Source organism: Epinephelus lanceolatus, chromosome 5 (assembly GCF_041903045.1).
Source record: "Epinephelus lanceolatus isolate andai-2023 chromosome 5, ASM4190304v1, whole genome shotgun sequence".
NCBI classification, from domain to species: domain Eukaryota; kingdom Metazoa; phylum Chordata; class Actinopteri; order Perciformes; family Serranidae; genus Epinephelus; species Epinephelus lanceolatus.
Window position 1 is genome coordinate 9496269 of NC_135738.1, and position 19626 is coordinate 9515894.

The 19626-nt window shown below is 41.1% G+C and overlaps 1 protein-coding gene across 4 annotated transcripts in view; it reads left to right on the plus strand.

The window, feature by feature from the left end:
- Window positions 1-2435: 2435 nt before the first annotated feature.
- Window positions 2436-19626, plus strand: part of srpk2 (SRSF protein kinase 2) — a 114906-nt gene continuing 97715 nt past the window's right edge. For all 4 annotated transcript variants that reach the window (XM_033634044.2, XM_033634046.2, XM_033634045.2 and 1 more), the window contains exons 1-2: window positions 2436-2527; window positions 2778-2844. In XM_033634044.2, the coding sequence (XP_033489935.2) occupies window positions 2512-2527; window positions 2778-2844 (83 nt within the window). In that variant the 5' untranslated portion in view covers window positions 2436-2511. The remainder of the gene's footprint in view (window positions 2528-2777; window positions 2845-19626) is intronic.

A 19626-nucleotide genomic window follows, 5' to 3' on the forward strand; every position in this document is an offset into this window, starting at 1 on the left:
TGTGTTAAAAATTGCAATAAGTCTTGATGAAATGGCATAAAGCAGAGAGCGTGCTGCAGACAGCGATACAAAAAGCACACAGCTAACACTATAAATAGTATAGAAGCAACATCCTGGGCTTGCTACCAAGTTTTTGTACGAATACAGTACATAGATGCTGTGTAGAAGTGTAACATCGCTGAGGAGGAGAATGTTAGAGCCACTGCTAAACTGCAAGTCAGTTCTGTTTCTTTGCTGCCTTTAACTAAATAATGTGTTTTGTCAGTGTACAGTAGTATTAAGCTTTTGTTTGTCACACAACATGTCAACTGCAACGTCTTAGCATTTCATTTTGTAAAGCATTATTGGGGCATTTTGGAGAAAAAATATGCAATTACATTACAGTTACAGTTTGGGGCGGCAGTAGCTCAGTCCATAGGGACTGGGTCCCCTGCTCAAGTCCCTGTCCGGACCAATATATGGAGCGCGGACTGGTAGCTGGAGAGGTGCCAGTTCACCTCCTGGGCACTACCGAGGTGCCTGAAATGTGTGTGTTCGGACCTGTGTGTAATTGACAAACAGAGTGAAAAATTGAATTTCCCCTCGGGGATTAATAAAGTATATACAATTAAAAAAACAAAACAAAACAAAAACAAAACACAATGTTGGTAATTACAACGGGGTTATGTTCAAATCACCCTCTCACCCTCTTAGGGTGGTATCTGTATCATCCTCAAGCTCTGGTCCTCTATCAGAGGCCTGGCAGTTTGAGGGCTCTGCACAGTATCTTAACTGTTCCTAGGGCTGCACACTTCTGGACAAAGACCTCAGATGTTGCTCCTGAAATCTGCCAGAGCCACTCTCCCAGTGTGGGGGTCACTGCCCTGAATGCGCCTACTACCACAGGGACTACGTCAGCTTTGACCTTCCACATCTGTTCCAGCTGTTCTTTCAACCCTTGATAATTCTCCACCTTTTCCTGTTCCTTCTTTCTGATGTTGCCACATCTACCACCACTGCCCTCTTCTGGTGTTTGTCAACCACCACTATGTCTGGTTGGTTAGCCAGCAGTTGTTTGTCAGTCTGGAGGCTGAAGTCCCACAGGATCTTAGCCCTGTTGTTCTCAACCACTTTCGGTGGTGTGTCCCATCGGGATATGAGTACTTCGAGTCTATACTGGGTACAAATGTTAAAGGATAATATATATATTTATTGCATTGATCTCAGCCTGGACCTTTTTGTGCCTGTCCAGCCCAGTTACAATGGTGTGCAATCATTGGCATTGCTAGGTATCTAGAATTAGCCAACATTTTTAGCGAGTTTGATAGAGGAAGACAAACTGAAATGATAACAGTTAGCCTGAGGGGAAGGCTAAAGGGCTTCTAGATAATCCATTAATGGGTCGCGATTGGGATTTAGTTTGTTTTAATTAGTTAGATGGCTCATTTTGTAGCTCAGGGGCATTATGTGCTATAACAACAAAATGATCTACTCTACCAATTTATTTCTCCAAACAGTTTGTTGGTGTATGCATCATCATCCTCTACATGCTAAAATCATATTCAAATGTTTTGTTTTGTTTTGTACATTTTATAGTAAATTGACTTTGTTCTTAATGGAGGCATCTTTCCATCCTTACTTTGTTAATATAACTGAGTGAACTGCAAGACAGAAATGAACAAAAAGCAAAAAATAGTGGTCATTCAGGAATGAACGTACACAGATATTCATAAAGACATACAGCCTTTTCAATTTTGCAGCATTTTACATATTTTTGTATAGACTTGTCTCATTTAGAAATGAAAGAAATATTAGGCTCATTTTTGAAAAGTAACATAAATATTTTGCCAAAATAATTAAATTATTAAGTCAAACAAAACTGAAAAAAGTCCCAAATTCCCTATCTCGAGTGGAATAGTAGAGCTCAGTTTGCTCTATAATCGTTCTGATGGAATAAATCTGAAGAAAGGAGCAATTCAGTTGAAATGTCATCATTCACCAGAGCATAGACAGTCAGACTTAGTGCCATATATTGGTTAGGAGAGGAATAAAAGGGGTTGGGGCATCTTTATCCCAGGGGCCATTTTACCCCATGTTACCCTACTATAATCTGTATTTAAATGACAAATGACGCCTTTTTTGACTGTAAATGAAACAAAATAAAATAAAATAAAATAAAATAAAAATAGAATAAAATAAAATAAAATAAAATAAAATAAAATAGAATTGAATAAAATAAAATAAAATAAAATAGAATAGAATCAAATAAAATAGAATAGAATAAAATAAAATAAAAATGAAATAAACTCAAATAAATACTTGAGATAACTGGACTGAAGAAAGAGCAAAGTGCAAAGTGGCGCAGGTCCTCGCAGGACTGCACGCGACTCCCGCCAGAGGGGGCGCGTGTCATCTGAAGGCAGAGGGGTGAGTGTGTTTTTGGTTTCTGAGAGACAGAGGGAGAGAGAGACTCCGGCTGCTGCCGCTGAGCTGCCCGCTCCTGCCGAGCTGCCGAGGGGAAGAGGAGGAAACATGAGCTCCAGGAAAGGTGCGTATCCCTCAGCCTCTGTAACTTGACGATGCTCCCACACTCCTGCATGTATTTAATATGAACGGTGGCGGAAGTTGCGCGTGGAGCTAACCCACGGGGGCACGCTAAACGACGCCAAATGACCCATGCCAGCCAGCTTTACAGCCTTAATGATGTGTGTTTGTTCTCCCTCCCCGTCCCTCCTACACCCTTCCCCGGACTCGGACGTCGGTCATGCCCGTGGATAAACACAACCTCACCCCGGCAGTGATGGCCATCCAGGCCAGAAAGAGGAGGCCGAAGGGGAAGAAAGACAGAGCGGGTCACCATCGGAGGTAAGCAGGGCGGCGGCGGTGGATGACTGAGCGACGTGGTGAGAGTGAAGTGTTTGTTTGCCGGGGTTTGGTTTGTTGGCAGCCGGTGCTGCTCTGTGTGACGCCGGGCGCTGCTGCCGGTGCGTCGGCGGTATAGACTGTGCGCACATATGGCACAAGGCGTGTATTTTCAGCACACAGACTGGCTGCTCTGGAGTGTGGGAAGTTCCCATTTACGTTAGGGGGACTCAGACTGGGAATCTGGACGATGAGGACCCAACTTGAACATTTGCATCCATGGCAGCCCACACCTCCTCAGCTGTATACCTTAGTTTCCTCCACTAATGGCCTCTTGACTGATTTCTCTTGACTGGAAGGAGGTGTGACAGATGTGACAGCCTATTTCCTTGGCCTAGACTATTTGGGAATCTCTCACATGGTGTTTGATTATGTAACTTTTCTTGAATTTGTAGGAGCATTGTTTCCCAGTGTGTGTATGTGCATGGTTTTGTCAGACAGTCTTGCAGGGGGAGATGCATGTAGGTATTTCAGCGTGATTTCCCCGGCGTGAGTGGATGCAGCCGGCTGGAGTGTGAGCAGCGCAGTGGCTCTGTAAAGTGCATGCGAATTGGAGTGGGGAGAGTGGGGGCTTTTACTTCATGGCATGATGCTATTGGAGCGACGTCACCGGCAGCCGAAGAAGGCATCAATTAGGTGATACCAACGGTGTGACCACCCCAGGGGGCTGCTCCTCGCTGTCTGCTTTGGGAATGTGCTGGAATTCCCAAACACATAACACACTGAAATACAGCAAACAGACATGTGCAAAGAAACCCAATTCATAACGACAGCTACTCTGATATTCTGCCTTAAAACATGAGAGCATGGTGCCAGTGATGAAGTGGTTGCATGTGCAGGATTTTCACCTATTTCATCCCCCAGAAGCAGCTATAAATAAAGAATGAATCCGGTGGTAGCTCTGAGATTGGCATGTTGTGGCCTTTTGCCCAGTGTATGCTGGGATATATAGTAGGGCTTAACTCTGATAAGGATTAAGCAGGCAGAGAAAATGACTAACAAAATGACTCTTGGTTCTAGATTACTCTTAAAGATATTCATAATGAAATGGGCCTGCAACGGTTATTTTCATCACCACAGGAATGAATCTGCTGGTCATTCTCTTGATCGTAGATGATTCATTTGGTCGTAATGCAACATGGTCAATTATACAGCAATAAAATATGTAATATTAAGTATTATAATTATACATCATTTGTTTCAGTTGTTATTATCTGACACACCCAAGCCTCCATAGTCAATATGTGTAACATTTGATACTCAGTTTCTGTACCCCTATGTTCACCTTTGGGGTAGTCTCGCTCACCAGGTCTGGCTGGGCTGACTCTCACTTTAAGATTGGAGAAAAAAACACCCTGGCTGCTTGTTTTTCTTTCAACCAATCACAATCGTTCTTGGCGGTGCCACAGCAACGGTGCGCTTGCAAAAATATTGCCGGGGGGAAACAGGTTTTGGTGTAACACGCCCACAAAAATATCACCTACAGGACGCGAACCATGGCAGAAAAATGGCTACATCCCCGCAAGATCAAACACCGCAAAAGTTAGTGAAGGACGTGTTGAAAACTGCAACTGGAGGTGGTAGGGCGGGACTTCAGCGGGTGGCTCGTTCCGCCCAATGAGAGGCTGATCTATGCAGCGAACTTCCGCCCACTCAGACTACCTTTGGGGCTACCTCACCTATAAAGGTATGTCTCTTGCCTTACCTCTCCCCTTTTTGCGTAGGAGAGGTAAATTACATTGCTCTCACAGTCATTTCCGTGTTTTGTTTTTCCGTGTTCATTTTTCAGCCTAATCTTATTATATAATATGCTGACATATTCCTGTGTCACTTAATTTGTGTAGGAGCTCTAGTAATATGGTTGTAACTGATGGAGGATTTTGTTTTTACCTCTTGCTGTCAATTGTCAGGGATAAACGGGAGATCGCCTCCAAAGATATCCGCGGTCTGGGCCTCTTCATATCAACAAAGTCAAATGTACATTTGTAATACTAAGTACTATAATTAGGGATGGGCAGCACAAGCAAAAACACTATTCAAAAATCATGGCAACTATTCGACGATTTTTCGAATAATCGTGTCCGCCACGGACATTTACACAATGTCACGGATAAACATGGGTAAATGCATGAAAAAAAAGTCATCACATATCACCTCTGATAATGGTTTATTCATTTAAAAACACACTGTGCTCATTTAGCACACTATTTCATGTAGTTTTTATCTGCTGGAGGGTGGCGTAGGGGAGTGTAGCGCGACAAAAATAGAAGAGCCGCGTAAAATAGAGAGTTGTCGAGCGACAGACAGGGGTTGTCGCGCCACTCCCGTTGCAGGTGGAGCCGCTGTAATTGATTAACAGGGGGGCGAGGTGCTACGGGACTCGCGCTGCAGACGTGTCGCGCCGCCGAGCCCGGCCGTACGGTCCCTCGCCGCCTCCTGTGTGCCTCGCTCTCAAATGACTGTGCATACTTGTTGTAGACTTGTGATACGCAAGCTTTGCCTCACAGAGTTTGCACTGCACCTCATTTTCGTTTATTTTGTCTAAGTTGTTCCACACGGAACTTTTTTATGACTGTAGTAGTCTCTGCATGTTTCTCCTGTTTGTAGAAGAGCATCAAACTAGCTGGTAGCCCATCTCACACCGCTGTAGCAATCCTATACTGCCCTCGTGCGGTTAGGAGCTGAATTGCATGTCAAATAAAGGGGGAAATAAGACGGCGAATAGTAATAGTTGCATTAAAAAATCGATTTTTCAAAATAAAATGACTATTCGAAAATTCGAAAATCGTGACCCATCCCTAATTATAATTACACAAAATTTGTTCCAGTTGTTATTACCTGACACGCCTGAGCCTCCATAGTCAATATGTGTGACATTTGATACTCAGTTTCTGTACCCCTATGTTCACCTTTGGGGCTACCTCACCTATAAAGGTGTGTCTCCAGCCTTACCTCTCCCCTTTTCGCATGGGAGAGGTAGGTGACATTGCTCTTGTAGGAATTTCCATGTTTAAGCGTTGTTAAGCTTTGTTTATAAGTTCATTTTTCAGCCTAGACTTACTGTATAACATGCTAACATACTCCTGTGTCACTTAGTTTGTGTAGGGGCAAGGATTTTGTTTTTACCTATTGCTGTCAGTTGTCAGGAATAAATGGGAGATCGCCTCCAAAGATATTTATGGTCTTGGCATCTTCATATCAACACAACGCAGACAACTGGTTACATTAATACACAGTTTATCACTGTGAGCATATTTGAGAAGCTGAAACCTATTTTTTGGTTGTAGAATGTTGAAACAGTTGCCATTTAATTTTCTGTGGATCCACTATTGTCTCAGCTGCACTATGAAGCAGATTACATAAGCTCATCATCTACGTACCGGGCGCTTATCCAGGTCTGGGTCACAGTGGCATGAGGGCAAGCGGACACACCCACACACACACTAACGCTCTCTTTCTCTGTCTTTCTTGCTGACAGTTGGCGTCTCTTACACACGCTCAATTTTAAAGAAAGAGTTCATTCATTCTTAAGGACTGTGATCTGCTTTGATCCACAGTCGCGCCCGGCCTCTGCTGAAGGGCTTCGCACAGCCGAGGAGAGCTTTGTGTTCAGAAACCACAACAAACACACATGCATACACAGTCACACACACACATTTCCACCACAAATAGACTTCATATTGAGAGCAATGTGTACTTAAGTGGAAAAAGGATCCAGTCAGTGCATTGTCACTTTTGATCTGCTCTGATTTAAGCTGATTCCCATGTTTGATCTCAGTCATTCACATGAACACATAAATAATTCCCGGCAGTCATGCTAGTTCTTACGGTTACCAAAAATGTGTGCTAATAAGAGTAAAATAATCAGGTCTGTTAGGGGTGTTTAGGGCCTTTTAACTGCAGTGCACATTTCTATAACAGCTTTAATTATTCACATACACACGAGATGTATTATACAGATTGTTTTTGACTTCACTGCTGTCTTTTAGAGTAGGACTTTGATCTGAGTTGCTCATTGCACAGAAGTGATTTGACAAGTTTTTGTTGTTCATGAAGCGTGGCTAGTACAGCTGTTTATTTTTGCTTTGATTTCCTGTTGATCAGGTTTTAATTACTGCAGGTAAAACAGGTTCAGTGTGCAGAAATTAGTGGCATCTAGCAGCGAGGATTGAAGATTGCAACCGGTTGAAACTTCTCCCACGTGCTAAGCCGTAACTCCTAGTTAGGATTCCTCTAGTGCCCATTGTTCAAGACCCAGTGATTAAACCTGGTAGAAACACTGACTATAGCATTTAAACGTTACAGATCAGTGTTTCTCTGTTGCCGTTTGGCATGTCGGAGACGGACTGCTAGCCTAGCACCTGCTAATGTGTGCTCTCCTTTTTTCTCTGATAACTTAAGATCCAGACATTCAGGAGGTTTTTAACACCAGCTGAATTATCCACGGAGGTCTGTTTCACTGAATAAAGCAGTGTCACAGTTTCCGATGCTCTTGTCACGGAGAGGCTTTTAACTACAATGCAAAAATGGGAATGGCCCTATCTAGAGCCAGTGTTTGGTTTGTCCATGCTGGGCTACTATAGCAACATGGCGGTGCAACATGGCAGTCTCCATAAATGAGGACTTATTTCCCAATTAGATATGAACAGCTCATTCTAAGGTAATGAAAACATGAGGATCTTTCCAATATATCCCCCTAAATCCTACACGCTGAACCCTTAAATGCAGTGCTCTTGTTTTATAACAGCTTTTATTATCCAAATATACACGAGATGTCATGCTTGTGACCTGAGTCACCTGTTACACAGAAGTGATTTAATCTGTTGTTTTTGTTGTTCATAAAGTGTGCCAAATACAGCTGTTTCATTTTGTTTTGATTTCCTGTTGATCAGGTTTGAATTCCTGCAGGTATTTAGCTCCTTTTGTCATTTGGGAAATCATGAATGCAGGCCCATGAGATGCATCACTTACTGGGCCGAGAGGGCTGATGTTAATTTGATATTTTGTTTTCTACATGCAGTATTTGGCAAGCTTGATCAGTCAGTTGACACTTTGATCCAGACTGAAATATCTTAAAAAACGGTCTGGAGGATTACCATGAAATTTTGTACAGATATTCATGTTGCCCAGTGGCTTAATTCTGCTGACTTTTCTTGCAGTGTCACCAGCAGGTTGACATTTTTGGTTTGAGTGAAACTTGTGCAGTACCTGCTCAAAACATGCCTGTTTGGACTTTACCAATTGCTTGACCACAGGTAGTACTGCTTGTAGCTTTCAGCTCATCCAAAACACATGGGAGTATACTCGTCATTTGCTAACAGCTACCTATTTCAGAACAGGCAGGGATGCATGATATTGGATTTTTATGCCGATATGTAACAACTCATTCGACGGATAACCGATACAGATATTGATATATCCACTGTTTCCCTACCTAATTTTAATGATCATCAAGTCACGTCTGTAATAGAATTAACATCATATTATGCACATATGCTCTTATTCAGGTGGTCTACTAGCAGATGGAGACATGAAATACAATACTTTTAATGTATGTAATTATCTTTCATTGTGCAAATTAAGAAAAAGCATGTTGGCCCATTCTGATATTTCATTTTAAAGCCAATATTGGCTGATACCGATGATGCGCTGATATTATCCTGCATCCTTAGGACCAGGCTATTTCCAGGAACAAAGCATAGCGTTCATAGTTGAAATGTTCGAGCTTGCGACTGTGTGAAATCTCCAGTCTCTCTCTCCACCTGTCCTTGAATGTACTATAGCCAGCATGCTGTTTGGCGTTGTAACAGTGAATAGAGGTAACCTCTCAATACACTTCATAGTTTGTACATAACATACTACTACTAAACATGTCCCGTGTATGTCTAGAGCTTGCCCTTGACCCTGCACTTCCTTGGGTCCTCAGCAGTACAGCTGCCAAGTCTGAAGTCGACTGGGTGAACAGTTAGATATTTTGACCACCACTTGATGGGTTGTCATTTAATTTCCCACAGATATTCACGGTCCCTAAAGGATAAATTCTCCTGACTATTCTTGATCCCCTAACTTTTCATCTAGCACCTTCATCACATCAGAATTTCTGCTCTGCAATTGATTACTGGCATCCTCATCAGCTGCAGTGAAGATGTGAACCTGTATCAGGGTATTAAACGTGGAACCACAATTTAACATAATACCCCACAATTATGATTGGATGAAGCAAAACTATCCAATTTTAGATGAACGCACACTGACAGTTATTTGTTCACTGAATAATTATAAGGGGAAGATTGATCAATCATCTTTTATTTATCACATGTAGTATCATAGACGCCATCAACCAGATACTGACAGGATGGATGTTACATCTCAACGTGGTGTTTCAGGATTACACTTTTTCCCACGTTCAAAAACAATGTGACTTGTGTGTTGCTGATTCACCCTGTAAAAACCTGCATCATTTGTGAGGGAACACATGCTCTCTGTTGCTTTGCTTTGTTGTTAAGGATAATTTATGAGCAGTAGATCCAGTCACATGTTGGAGTGCAACTGGATTGCTGAGCAGAGCAAGTTCGTAAGCAAGTAACTGATCTACTGGCCTTGCAGCTACAAGTCTGGTCTTCAAAGCCTTTTTTTCCCGCATTTATATCTCCTCAATGTGCTGACCAAACACCACATACCAGGCTGGAGCAGTGCCAGCAAAATCCAAAGACACCAGTTGTGATTTGTAAGCACGGTTGTGCTTGGGTATTATTTTGTTGGATTTCACACAGTGGTAACTCTCTCTCTCTCTCTGTGTGTAGGTATAGATGTGCAGGGTCTGTAGGTGGAGTAGTAGGAGATGCTTTGAACTTGGTTGTGTCCAAAAAAGAAAGGTTCATACTAAGTTCACTTTGATAAACCATCTCTTTTCATCGTCCAACTTTTGCTCTTGTGGCCATTTTGAAGTTCAGGCTATCGCCTGCATGTTGTAATCCGATCTTATTTCTTTATTCCATCGACAGATTTGTCGTTTTTTCGTTCTGTCTAGCTGATCTGAACAATTGATATTGTACAACATGTGTGAGTAAGTCAGTAAATGTGTCTGTTTAAGCGATACTTAATAGGAATTACGGTGTTGAAAGCTTACTGGTATATGACCACCAAAGATGCTGTGTATGGTCCAACAGGTTTAGACACTAAAGCCAAGCATTGTCTAATAAATGTACCTATTTTTGCAGCATCTCTTACACCAGTCACAGTACACAGTAGTAGTTCATACTATTTTATAAGGCTTCAGCTACTCATTATTTTGATCAATTTGCTAATTAATTTTGCATTTATTTGTTCTTGTCCATATCTAAGTGTCAAAAAATGGCAAAAAAATATCCAACACCATTGCCCTAAAGTCCTAGCCTGGAAATCCAGACCCAAATCTAGAAAGATTTAGGGTCTGGCCATGAGTAATGAAAATGGCCCAACTCGAGGGGAGGCACCAAGCATGCATTTGTAAATATCACTGCACGCAATTGGATAACATTACGACCAATCAGAACAATACACGGGGTGACGCATTCGCTTAGCTACCAGCGGAGCTAACTGGTAGATTAGACTCTTGCCGTATCCGGTCGGCAAAACAGCAAAAACGTCCTTCTTGCAAAGGAAAGACTCGAGCGCCGTCTTCTGTTCCTCTTTTAGAGAAAAAGCCAAGTCTAACTCATTCATTGTAGCGGCCAAAGCCGTTTCAAACAACTGGTGTTCATCCGTAGCCATCTTGCAATGTTTACTGACTGATTCCGGACTTTGTTGTCGCAGCGCTGTCGTCATCTGTTTAGCTTGCCTCTGGCCCGCCTATATCAGATACACCGATGTGATTGGTGCAGCTTGGCTCCAACGGCATGGGTAATGAGCATCATTACTGATTGCCAGAGTGACTCGCTGAGCAAATTCAAATTGTGCTCTCGCAAGAACTCTGGATTTCCAGGGTAGTAAAGTCCAGCCTGAAGACATGCTTGTTTTTCAGAATGACAGATATTCAGTTAACTATCACATACGACAAAGAAGAACAGCAAATCTTCACAGTTAAGAGGCTGCAGCTGGATAATGTTTGGCATTTTTGCCTCAGAGATTCATTTAACAGTTAATTATCAAAATAGCTCATGATTTATTTGCTGTTGATCAACTAATGAATTCATCACAGTGTCCATTCGTCTCCACTTCCTTTTTAGTTTGACTCATAAGGGAGAAACTCATGCACCAGTGGAGCGAAGTGGCAAGACATTAAAAAATGCATGTTGATACCTGTTTTAAAGGTTTTTATTTGATTTTGTATTCTTGCCTGTAGCAGTCGCTTTTATGGACATGTTTGATTTTATCTTGTGAACTAAAGAGTATCCTGCAAGTAGTCAGATGATGATTCACTAAGTCATCTTAACTTCAGCTAAAAACCAACAACTTCTGCAACCAACTAACTTTGTTTCAATATTTAACATGCAAATACAGTGTGCATTGACATCTCCTATCCTCACAGTTTGTTGTATCTCTGCCATGCCACTTTGTCCTTTGTGGGAACTGTTTAACACACACCAACAACACACGGGTGCTTTGCAGGTTGCTGCAGGAGCTGCACCACACAACACTACCTTTTTCTCTGACAGCATTATTTACTGACAGATCATAGCTTTTACACCTTCACATTTATTTCTCACTTTGTCATCTCTCCCTTTATTGAGTTTGGGCTGTCACTTGAAATAAATGGACCACAATGACCTTTGTTGTGCATGTTGCCATAGAAACAGTGGCTGCATGACTCTAGTAGACCAGCAGCAATAATAACAGAGCAGAGCGAGTCACAGAATGATTACAGGCAAAGCAATGATGCAGTAGTTTTTAGGCATGGGAGAGTAAAGTTGGTACCTATGTAACGACTGCACAAGTTTTCTGTACTTGGGGCTTTTAAAATAATGTCAACATAACCCTCAGTCCTACATGCACCGGGACACATAACTTAGTACAGAATACACATTGTGCAGGGCTGCCAACTCTCATGCGTTGACCCTGACACACTCTCAGGCCACACATCTATTTACCCATGCTGTGAAAAACAATTAAGGCAAATAATTGATAACGTTGCAACACAAAAAGAGTACACTTACAGTTCACCGACCACTATAAAACACTTTGGTCAAGCTAGCTGGCACTCAGGTTTTGATGCACATCAATTTGTTCAGTTACAGCACTGGTACTTGGAGCAGCTGAAAAAGACAAAGAAAGCATTTCAGAAATAATTAATTACACATTAGATAACTCTGAATATGTGACATCACCACGGAGGTCCTAATATAATTAAAAAAAGTTTGCTCATTAAGTTTGTGGAGAAGCTGCTCAAAATGTTCCTATGACCACATAAAATTTGAAGTACTTTCACTATGCACATTATCGTACAGGTAAAGTCAGCTTAAATGAGCGACTGTGGCTCAGGAGGCACAGCAGGTCATCCACAAATCAGTAGTTTACTCCCCGGCTCCTCCAGTCTGCATGTCAAAGTGTCCTAGGGCAAGATTCTGTACCCCAAATTGTTCCTGATGGCTGCGCCATTGGTGTGTGAGTGCATGTGAATGGTTTACTGAGTAGCAGGTGGTAGCCTCGGCCACCAGTGTATGAATGAGTGTGCAATTGGGTGAATGTGACATGTAGTGTAAAAGTGCTTTGAGTGGTCGGAAGACTAGAAGGGTGCTGCACAAGTGCAGTCCATTTACCAAACGATATGAAGCATTGAAAACGTCCTCATTTTTAAATTCTCATAAATGAAATTAATTAATGTTTTCCTTTTGAGGTTTGATGTCGAGGCCAAAGTACAGGAAATGGTGCAGAAAAAAATGTTTTTGGTACAGTTAAAAAAAAACCCATTGTGCTTGTGTTATTTAAGGTTACAGACACCTGTGCATGCACACAGGAAAAAGTATTTTGAGCCCTGCTCTGTAAGTCGACCCAGCTGTTTCCAGCCTTGATTAAAGATCAAATGTTTGATTGCCTTGTTGAATACAGCCTCTAAATGTGTCTATTTTTCATATTAGTCGCTGACAACTCAGCAAGTTTTAGTGGCTGAGGCTTTGCTATGAATTGCCTCCCTAGATTAAGTGAATCTGGAACAACTTATCCAAACAAGCTGGGGTCGTGAGGGTGAGAGATATATAAGGCGACACCAGTATAATAGCATTCATTAGTCATAACTTTGCCAGCCAGAGCACTGGTGAGTCTAAATGCTAATATTCTTCTTGGAACATATATCTGTCAGCTAGCAGTGCCAGCCATAGCACTATGGACCTTTCTGCATAAAATGAGCTGACTCTAACCTGAGTAATGTTCCCACACATCGCACTGTAAACTGCATTGATTTTCGTCAGGGTTTTGCCCAGCCTCTAGTCTTTGACTGAAGATGAGAGTAGGCAGCCGGCTAGAACACTGTGCAGAGACGAGACAGGGTTTATTCACTGCTATCAGGCAGCAAGCTGAAGTGAGAGCCTGCCAAGACTGAAATCATATGTTGAGGTTTTACTTTAATGAATTCATGAAACTGAAGCAGGTGTATGATGTGTACAACAGACAGATGACAAATTAACGTTTGTCAACATACAAATATATACAAAATAACCATCACTTAAAACAATAATTTAACACATGTCCATACAGTGTTGTGTAACATTAGTATGGATTCTGTCTTGGGCATTTGTGTTTATTCATTCTACAGAATTTTGAAGATCATTTCTTGCCTTTATTTAGGTAGCAATAGTATAGAGAGATGCAACAAATGTGTGTGGTTTAAAATTGGCATCTTAACCTCTGAGCCCCAGAGTACATCTACAATTTGTTCAAAATTCAGTTTGATATGATATAGCACCTTTGTCAAGGCTTGGTCAATAACCTGGTTGCACAGCCATTATGGAGGTACTGGGATGCAAACAACAGAATGATTTACGTGCTAACTGTTCAATATAAGCCGATTTTAGGATTTCTAAACCACAGAAACTAAGGTTGGAAGGTGATCTCTATGAGCTTGCTCCTTCATCTTGAATGACAACCCGACAATTCTGCCTTCTATTTCCTTTCCTGACGTAGTGAACTACATTGTTTTTAATAAATGTTTTAATATAGCACACTTTTGAAGGTACATTTAAAGAAAAAAATTACAAAAACTACCGAAGTCTTGTACTACTGCAAGCTATGAAATGAGATCAGAATCAAATATTAAGCCAAGTACACAAGAAACATCAGCTTAATATCAATATGCTTGCATACTATTAGGCTGTAAAATTAGTTGATAGTTGCTGTTATTAATATTTCACCTACCTGACAAGAAATATGCACAACAAATCCGAATAATAATAATAAAATAATAATAATAATAGCCTACATTTTATTTATAGGCACCTTTCAAAAGGCCACCTTACAGGCAAAGATAGAGTAAATAAGAGCAGATTAAAAAAGTCAAAGATAAGGAATGAAGTAACATTAAAAAAAAAAAATATATATATATATATATATATATATATATATATATACATAACAACAACAAATAAATAGTCAGCAAAACAAGTTTACAGTGAATTTAGAGTGCCTCATAGCACTGAGACAGCACTAGTTAAAATTACAAATGATCTTTTGATTGCTTTAGACAAAGGACTCGTCTCTGTACTTGTTTTACTAGATCTTAGTGCGGCATTTGACACAACTGACCATCAAATTCTGCTACAGAGACTGGAACATTTAATTGGACTATAAAGGTTCTGCACTAAGCTGGTTTAAATCTTATTTATCTGATCATTTTCAGTTTGTTAATGTTAACGATGAATCATCCTTATGTACTAAAGTTTGTTTTGGAGTTCCACAAGGTTCTGTGCTCAGACCAATCCTATTCACTCCATATATGCTTCCTTTAGGTGACATCATTAGAAATCACTCTGTTAATTTCCATTGTTATGCGGATGATACACAATTGTATTTATTGATGAAGCCAGAAGAAAGTAATCAATTAACTAAACTCCATAACTGCCTTAAAGACATAAAACCTGGATGAGCACCAATTACCTTATGTTAAATTCAGACAAAACTGAAATTATTGTTCCTGGCCCCAAACAACTCAGAGACTCTTTATCTGATGACATAGTTTCTCCAGATGGCATTGCTCTGGCCTCTAGCACTACCGTAAGAAACCTCGGAGAAACATTTGATCAAGATTTGTCTTTTAATTCTCATTTAAAACAAACCTCACGGACTGCATTTTTTCATCTGCGTAATATTGCGAAAATTAGGCCTATCCTGACCTGAAAAGATGCAGAAAAATTGGTCCACGCTTTTGTTACCTCTAGGCTAGATTACTGTAACTCCCTATTATCAGGCAGCTCTAGTAAGTCTTTAAAAACTCTCCAGCTAATTCAGAATGCAGCAGCACGTGTACTGACAGGAACTAAGAAACGAGATCATATTTCTCCTGTTTTAGCTTCTCTGCACTGGCTCCCTGTAAAATCCAGAACTAATTTAAAATCCTACTGTTAACTTATAAAGCTCTAAAGGGTCAGGCTCCGTCATATCTTAGAGTGCTCATAGTGCGTTATTATCCCCCCAGAACTCTGAGGAGTAAGATCCTAAAGTCGGTATTTAACAGGGAGCCAGTGAAACTGCTGAAGGACAGGAGTGATGTAATTGATGGGAGTTCTGGTGATGAATGTTATCAAAATTCTTGCCCTGGGAGTCCTGGTTCAGTTTGGCCAACCACTAATGCCTCCAGTCTTCTCTCTGATTCATAATATGTTGTGGCAATCTGTAGTACTCCAAATGCCTTACTCAGTCTGACCAATTAGTGCAGCCAATAACACGGCAATATTGGACCTTTTTTGAGCAACAATAATCAAGACAAGTTGTGAGTTCGGTTTGGTGGCATTGTTTACGTTCAGTATCTCCAAAATGGCTGACTAGCAGACTGATGACATGCTATGGAAACACTCTATAAGAAACACATATCGCCAGTGTAAAACTACAGTTCAGCATTTGGGGAAGTTATTTGCTTTCTTGCCAAGAGTTAGATGAAAAGGTTGATACCACTCTTGTATCTATCTGTTAAATATGAAGCTATCTTAGCCTAAGTTATTTTAGTTTAGCATAAAGACTGAATTTGCGGGGACAAATGGTTAGTCTAGCTCTATAAGTAACACAATCCACCTGCCTTCACCTCTGTGGCTCATGAACATTGCACAACTGCCCTGTAAAATCATAAATTGTATTTTTTCCAGTTTTTTCACGCAACTAAACTAATTGGGATCTGGATCTGGATCCAGCATCATACTCAACATACAGAGGCGCACAGTTACCAAAATAACAAACTATTGCATTCAGGCAGTCTTTAGGATTAAAAGCCAAATAATTATTTATGTTGCCAGAATGCCTAAATAATCCAGGTCCAGGCAGTCAAGGTGGTTTGAAAAATATAAAAGGCCTTTTTTTCAACGGGCTAAAACATTAAGATACACCAACGTGTATCAGCTTGTGCCCTCCTCAGGGTGTAGTGCCTTTTTTGGCAATAAGTTTTCCTCTTTTTTCTGAAGCATTTCCTCCCACGAGCACCGTTGGTTTCAGAGACACCAGTGGTGCTCCTGTGACTTTTTTCTTTGATGATTATTTATGTTGGTCTTTGGTCACATGCAAGTGTAGTCAGTCTGCAGCTGTGATTAATGATCCTTTATTGATCAGGAAGTGGTGAGCGAAAGGTTCCCTGTTAATGAAATGACTTCATTCCCTTGGGAGCTGTGGATGTAGCTTTGGATGAACACCGGTGGCCTTGTGTCTTAGAGTTGGCCAGGAGTCCTCGTTTAAGCACTAAGCCATGATGGCTACTATGCAATGTACTATAGGTGGATTTCTACTTTTTATAAGAGCTAGGCTAACTGTTTCCCCTGGTTTCCAGGCTTTATGCTAAGCTAAGCTAAGCTGCTAGCCGTAGCTTCATATCTAACAGACAAATATAATAGTGGTGTTGCTCTTCTTGGCAAGACAGCAATTAATTTCTATAAATCTCTGAGCTCTTTCTCAAGTCGGGAGTTATTTTCCCAGTATTCACCGGCTCATTATACATTATCCCTTACTTATAACACCTGTGAGCAGAGTGATTTTACTGTTACAAGTCCCAGTGATGTTATACTCTATATCAGCACTCACGGAATGCCTCTCGTCCAATCAAATTACTCAGTCGGAACTAACTGTTGTATAGGCCTAAATAAATATCTATTTAGCTCTAACTAGGAGCTAATTTAGAAAAGAAAATTTTGGTTTGGTTATACTATACTAGGTACTTACTACTTATACTATATTGACTGGGTATAATAGAATTGCATTACTAAAATACAATTTTCATTGACTAAAACTAGACTAAAATGTCATCAGTTTTCGTCAACTAAAACGAGACGAAAATAGTCATGGATTATTCTGACTAAAATAAGACTAAAATGCTCAGACTTTTAGTTGACTGAAACTTGACTAGACAAAAAAGAGTATGAACATGACTAAAACTAATAAAAACTAAAATGACAGTTTGACACAAAGACTAGACTAAAACTAAAATTAAAACAGGCGGCAAAAAACAACACTACCTACCATCACCTCTGTGGCTCACCAACAATGTGCAAACAACCTATAAGTTAAGGGTTAGTTGCTGTGGGCCATAAATTTACCACTTGGGTTGGTGGGTTGGTCTCTCTGATAGTTTTTTGAGCTGGTTTCAAACCTACATTACTGGAAGATAATTTTATGTTAGCTTAGGAGATCACGTGTCTGCAAAACACGATTTGCCTTTCGGTGTAGCCCAAGGAAGCTGCCTGGGTCCCCTGCTATTTTCCCTTTATATGCTTCCACTAGGTAATATCATAAATCAACATAATATTAATTTCCACAGTTACGCAGATGATACTCAGCGATCCATTTCTACCGAGCCAACTAACTCAGAAAGCCTTTGTTCTTTGACCGCCTGTCTGGCCTCCATAAATCAGTGGATGAGCGAAAACCTTTTAAAACTGAATGATGATAAAATGGAGATACTTTTGCTTGGACCAAAACTGAAGAGAGAGGCCCTTTTTACTAAGCTTGGGAGTCTGGCTCCCCATACCAAATCTCAAGTTAAGAGTCTAGGTGTTATCTTAGACTCAGACTTGAGTTTTAAACCCCACATTAGTAAGGTGACCCAGACAGCTTTCTTCCATCTGAGAAATATTGCCAAAGTGCGGCCATTTTTAACAAAACAGGATGCTGAAAAACTGATTCATGCCTTTATCACTAGCAGATTAGACTACTGCAATGCACTTTCTACTGGCTCACTCCACAGCAAAATCTGGGGACCAAAATGTCCTGGCTCTCAACATGAACAAAACCATGAAATAGTAATTGATTTCAGAAGGCACCCTACCCCTTTGTACATCACTGGTGACTGTGTAGAGAGGGTTTTCACCTTCAAATTCCTGGCAACGCACATTTCAGAGGCTCTCTATTCTATTCAGATGTACACTGCGGAGCACACCGACTTGCAAAAGGAAAAAAAAACCCATACTGTTCGACTTGATGCAATCTCAGTCGACTGAGGGGTCTCCGACTGATGATTTAAATCTCCGACTTTCAAGGGGCCGCCCTGAAAATCATGTCGTTTTTCCAGTCTATGCTAAGCTAACTGGATCCAGCTTCATATTTAACATACAGGCCTGCGTTTTCCAAAATGACGAACTGTCCCTTTAAGACGGTCTTGAAAATCGTTATCCAAATATTTATTTATGTTGGTTTTTGGTCATAAGTTAGATCAGTCTGCTGTTGTGAATAATGATCCTTTATTGATCAGCAAGTGGTTAGTGAAAGATTCCCTGTTAATAAATTGAACTGAGTCCTTTGGGAATCCCAGTGGCCTTCTGTCTCAGAGCCACATGTCCTAGCCTGAGGAGTAAGCCATGATGGCTAGTATGTAGTGTATTATGTGACGGGAGGAAGGGCTCAGAAATTCAGTCTTTGGCAGGCAGATTTGTACTGCTCAGTTAATAGAGCCTCCCTCATCAATACTGCAGCCTGGCTGGATGGAGCTGATGGCGGTGGGTGCTGAGAGCAGAGCATGTGAGCTGCATGTAGAGAGACAGAAAGAGAGGTGAGGGAGATGGAAAACGGGGGGGGGGGAATCTAGAGAGGTGGAGCAAAAGATAAAGAGTGAGAATAAGAGGGAGGGGGACTGAGAGGGTGAAAAGGAGAGTTTGCATGTGCGAGCATGTGTCCAGCCAACCAATAGCAACAGCAAAGCCGGGGATGGAGAGAGTGAGTAAGGAAAGTGGAGAGTGGGAATTAGAGGATGCCACAGGGCAGCTGAAGGCAGGAAACGAGGGTTAGTAAAAACTGCTGCGTTGGACACACGGTGGAAAGCACATAGGTTGCTGAATGGCAAGCAGCTGAGTGTAGAAGCAGGGTGGGGACGCGTACAAATATGACCTATACAGACTGATATTGTTCAGTTTGTAATGTTTCATTACAAGTCAGACCTGCAGGACAACAATTTATAGTTTCCTTTAAGCACCATGCCACAGGGCAGGGACCAGAGGAACAGTCGTGTTTGTCTTTTCATTGTCATGGCCTTGGAGAAGCCATCCACACCCACTGCCGTCATGACAGGATTGTGAGGTGTAACTAATTGTATGTCAACCTGCAGCACTAGACTTTTATACTGACAGT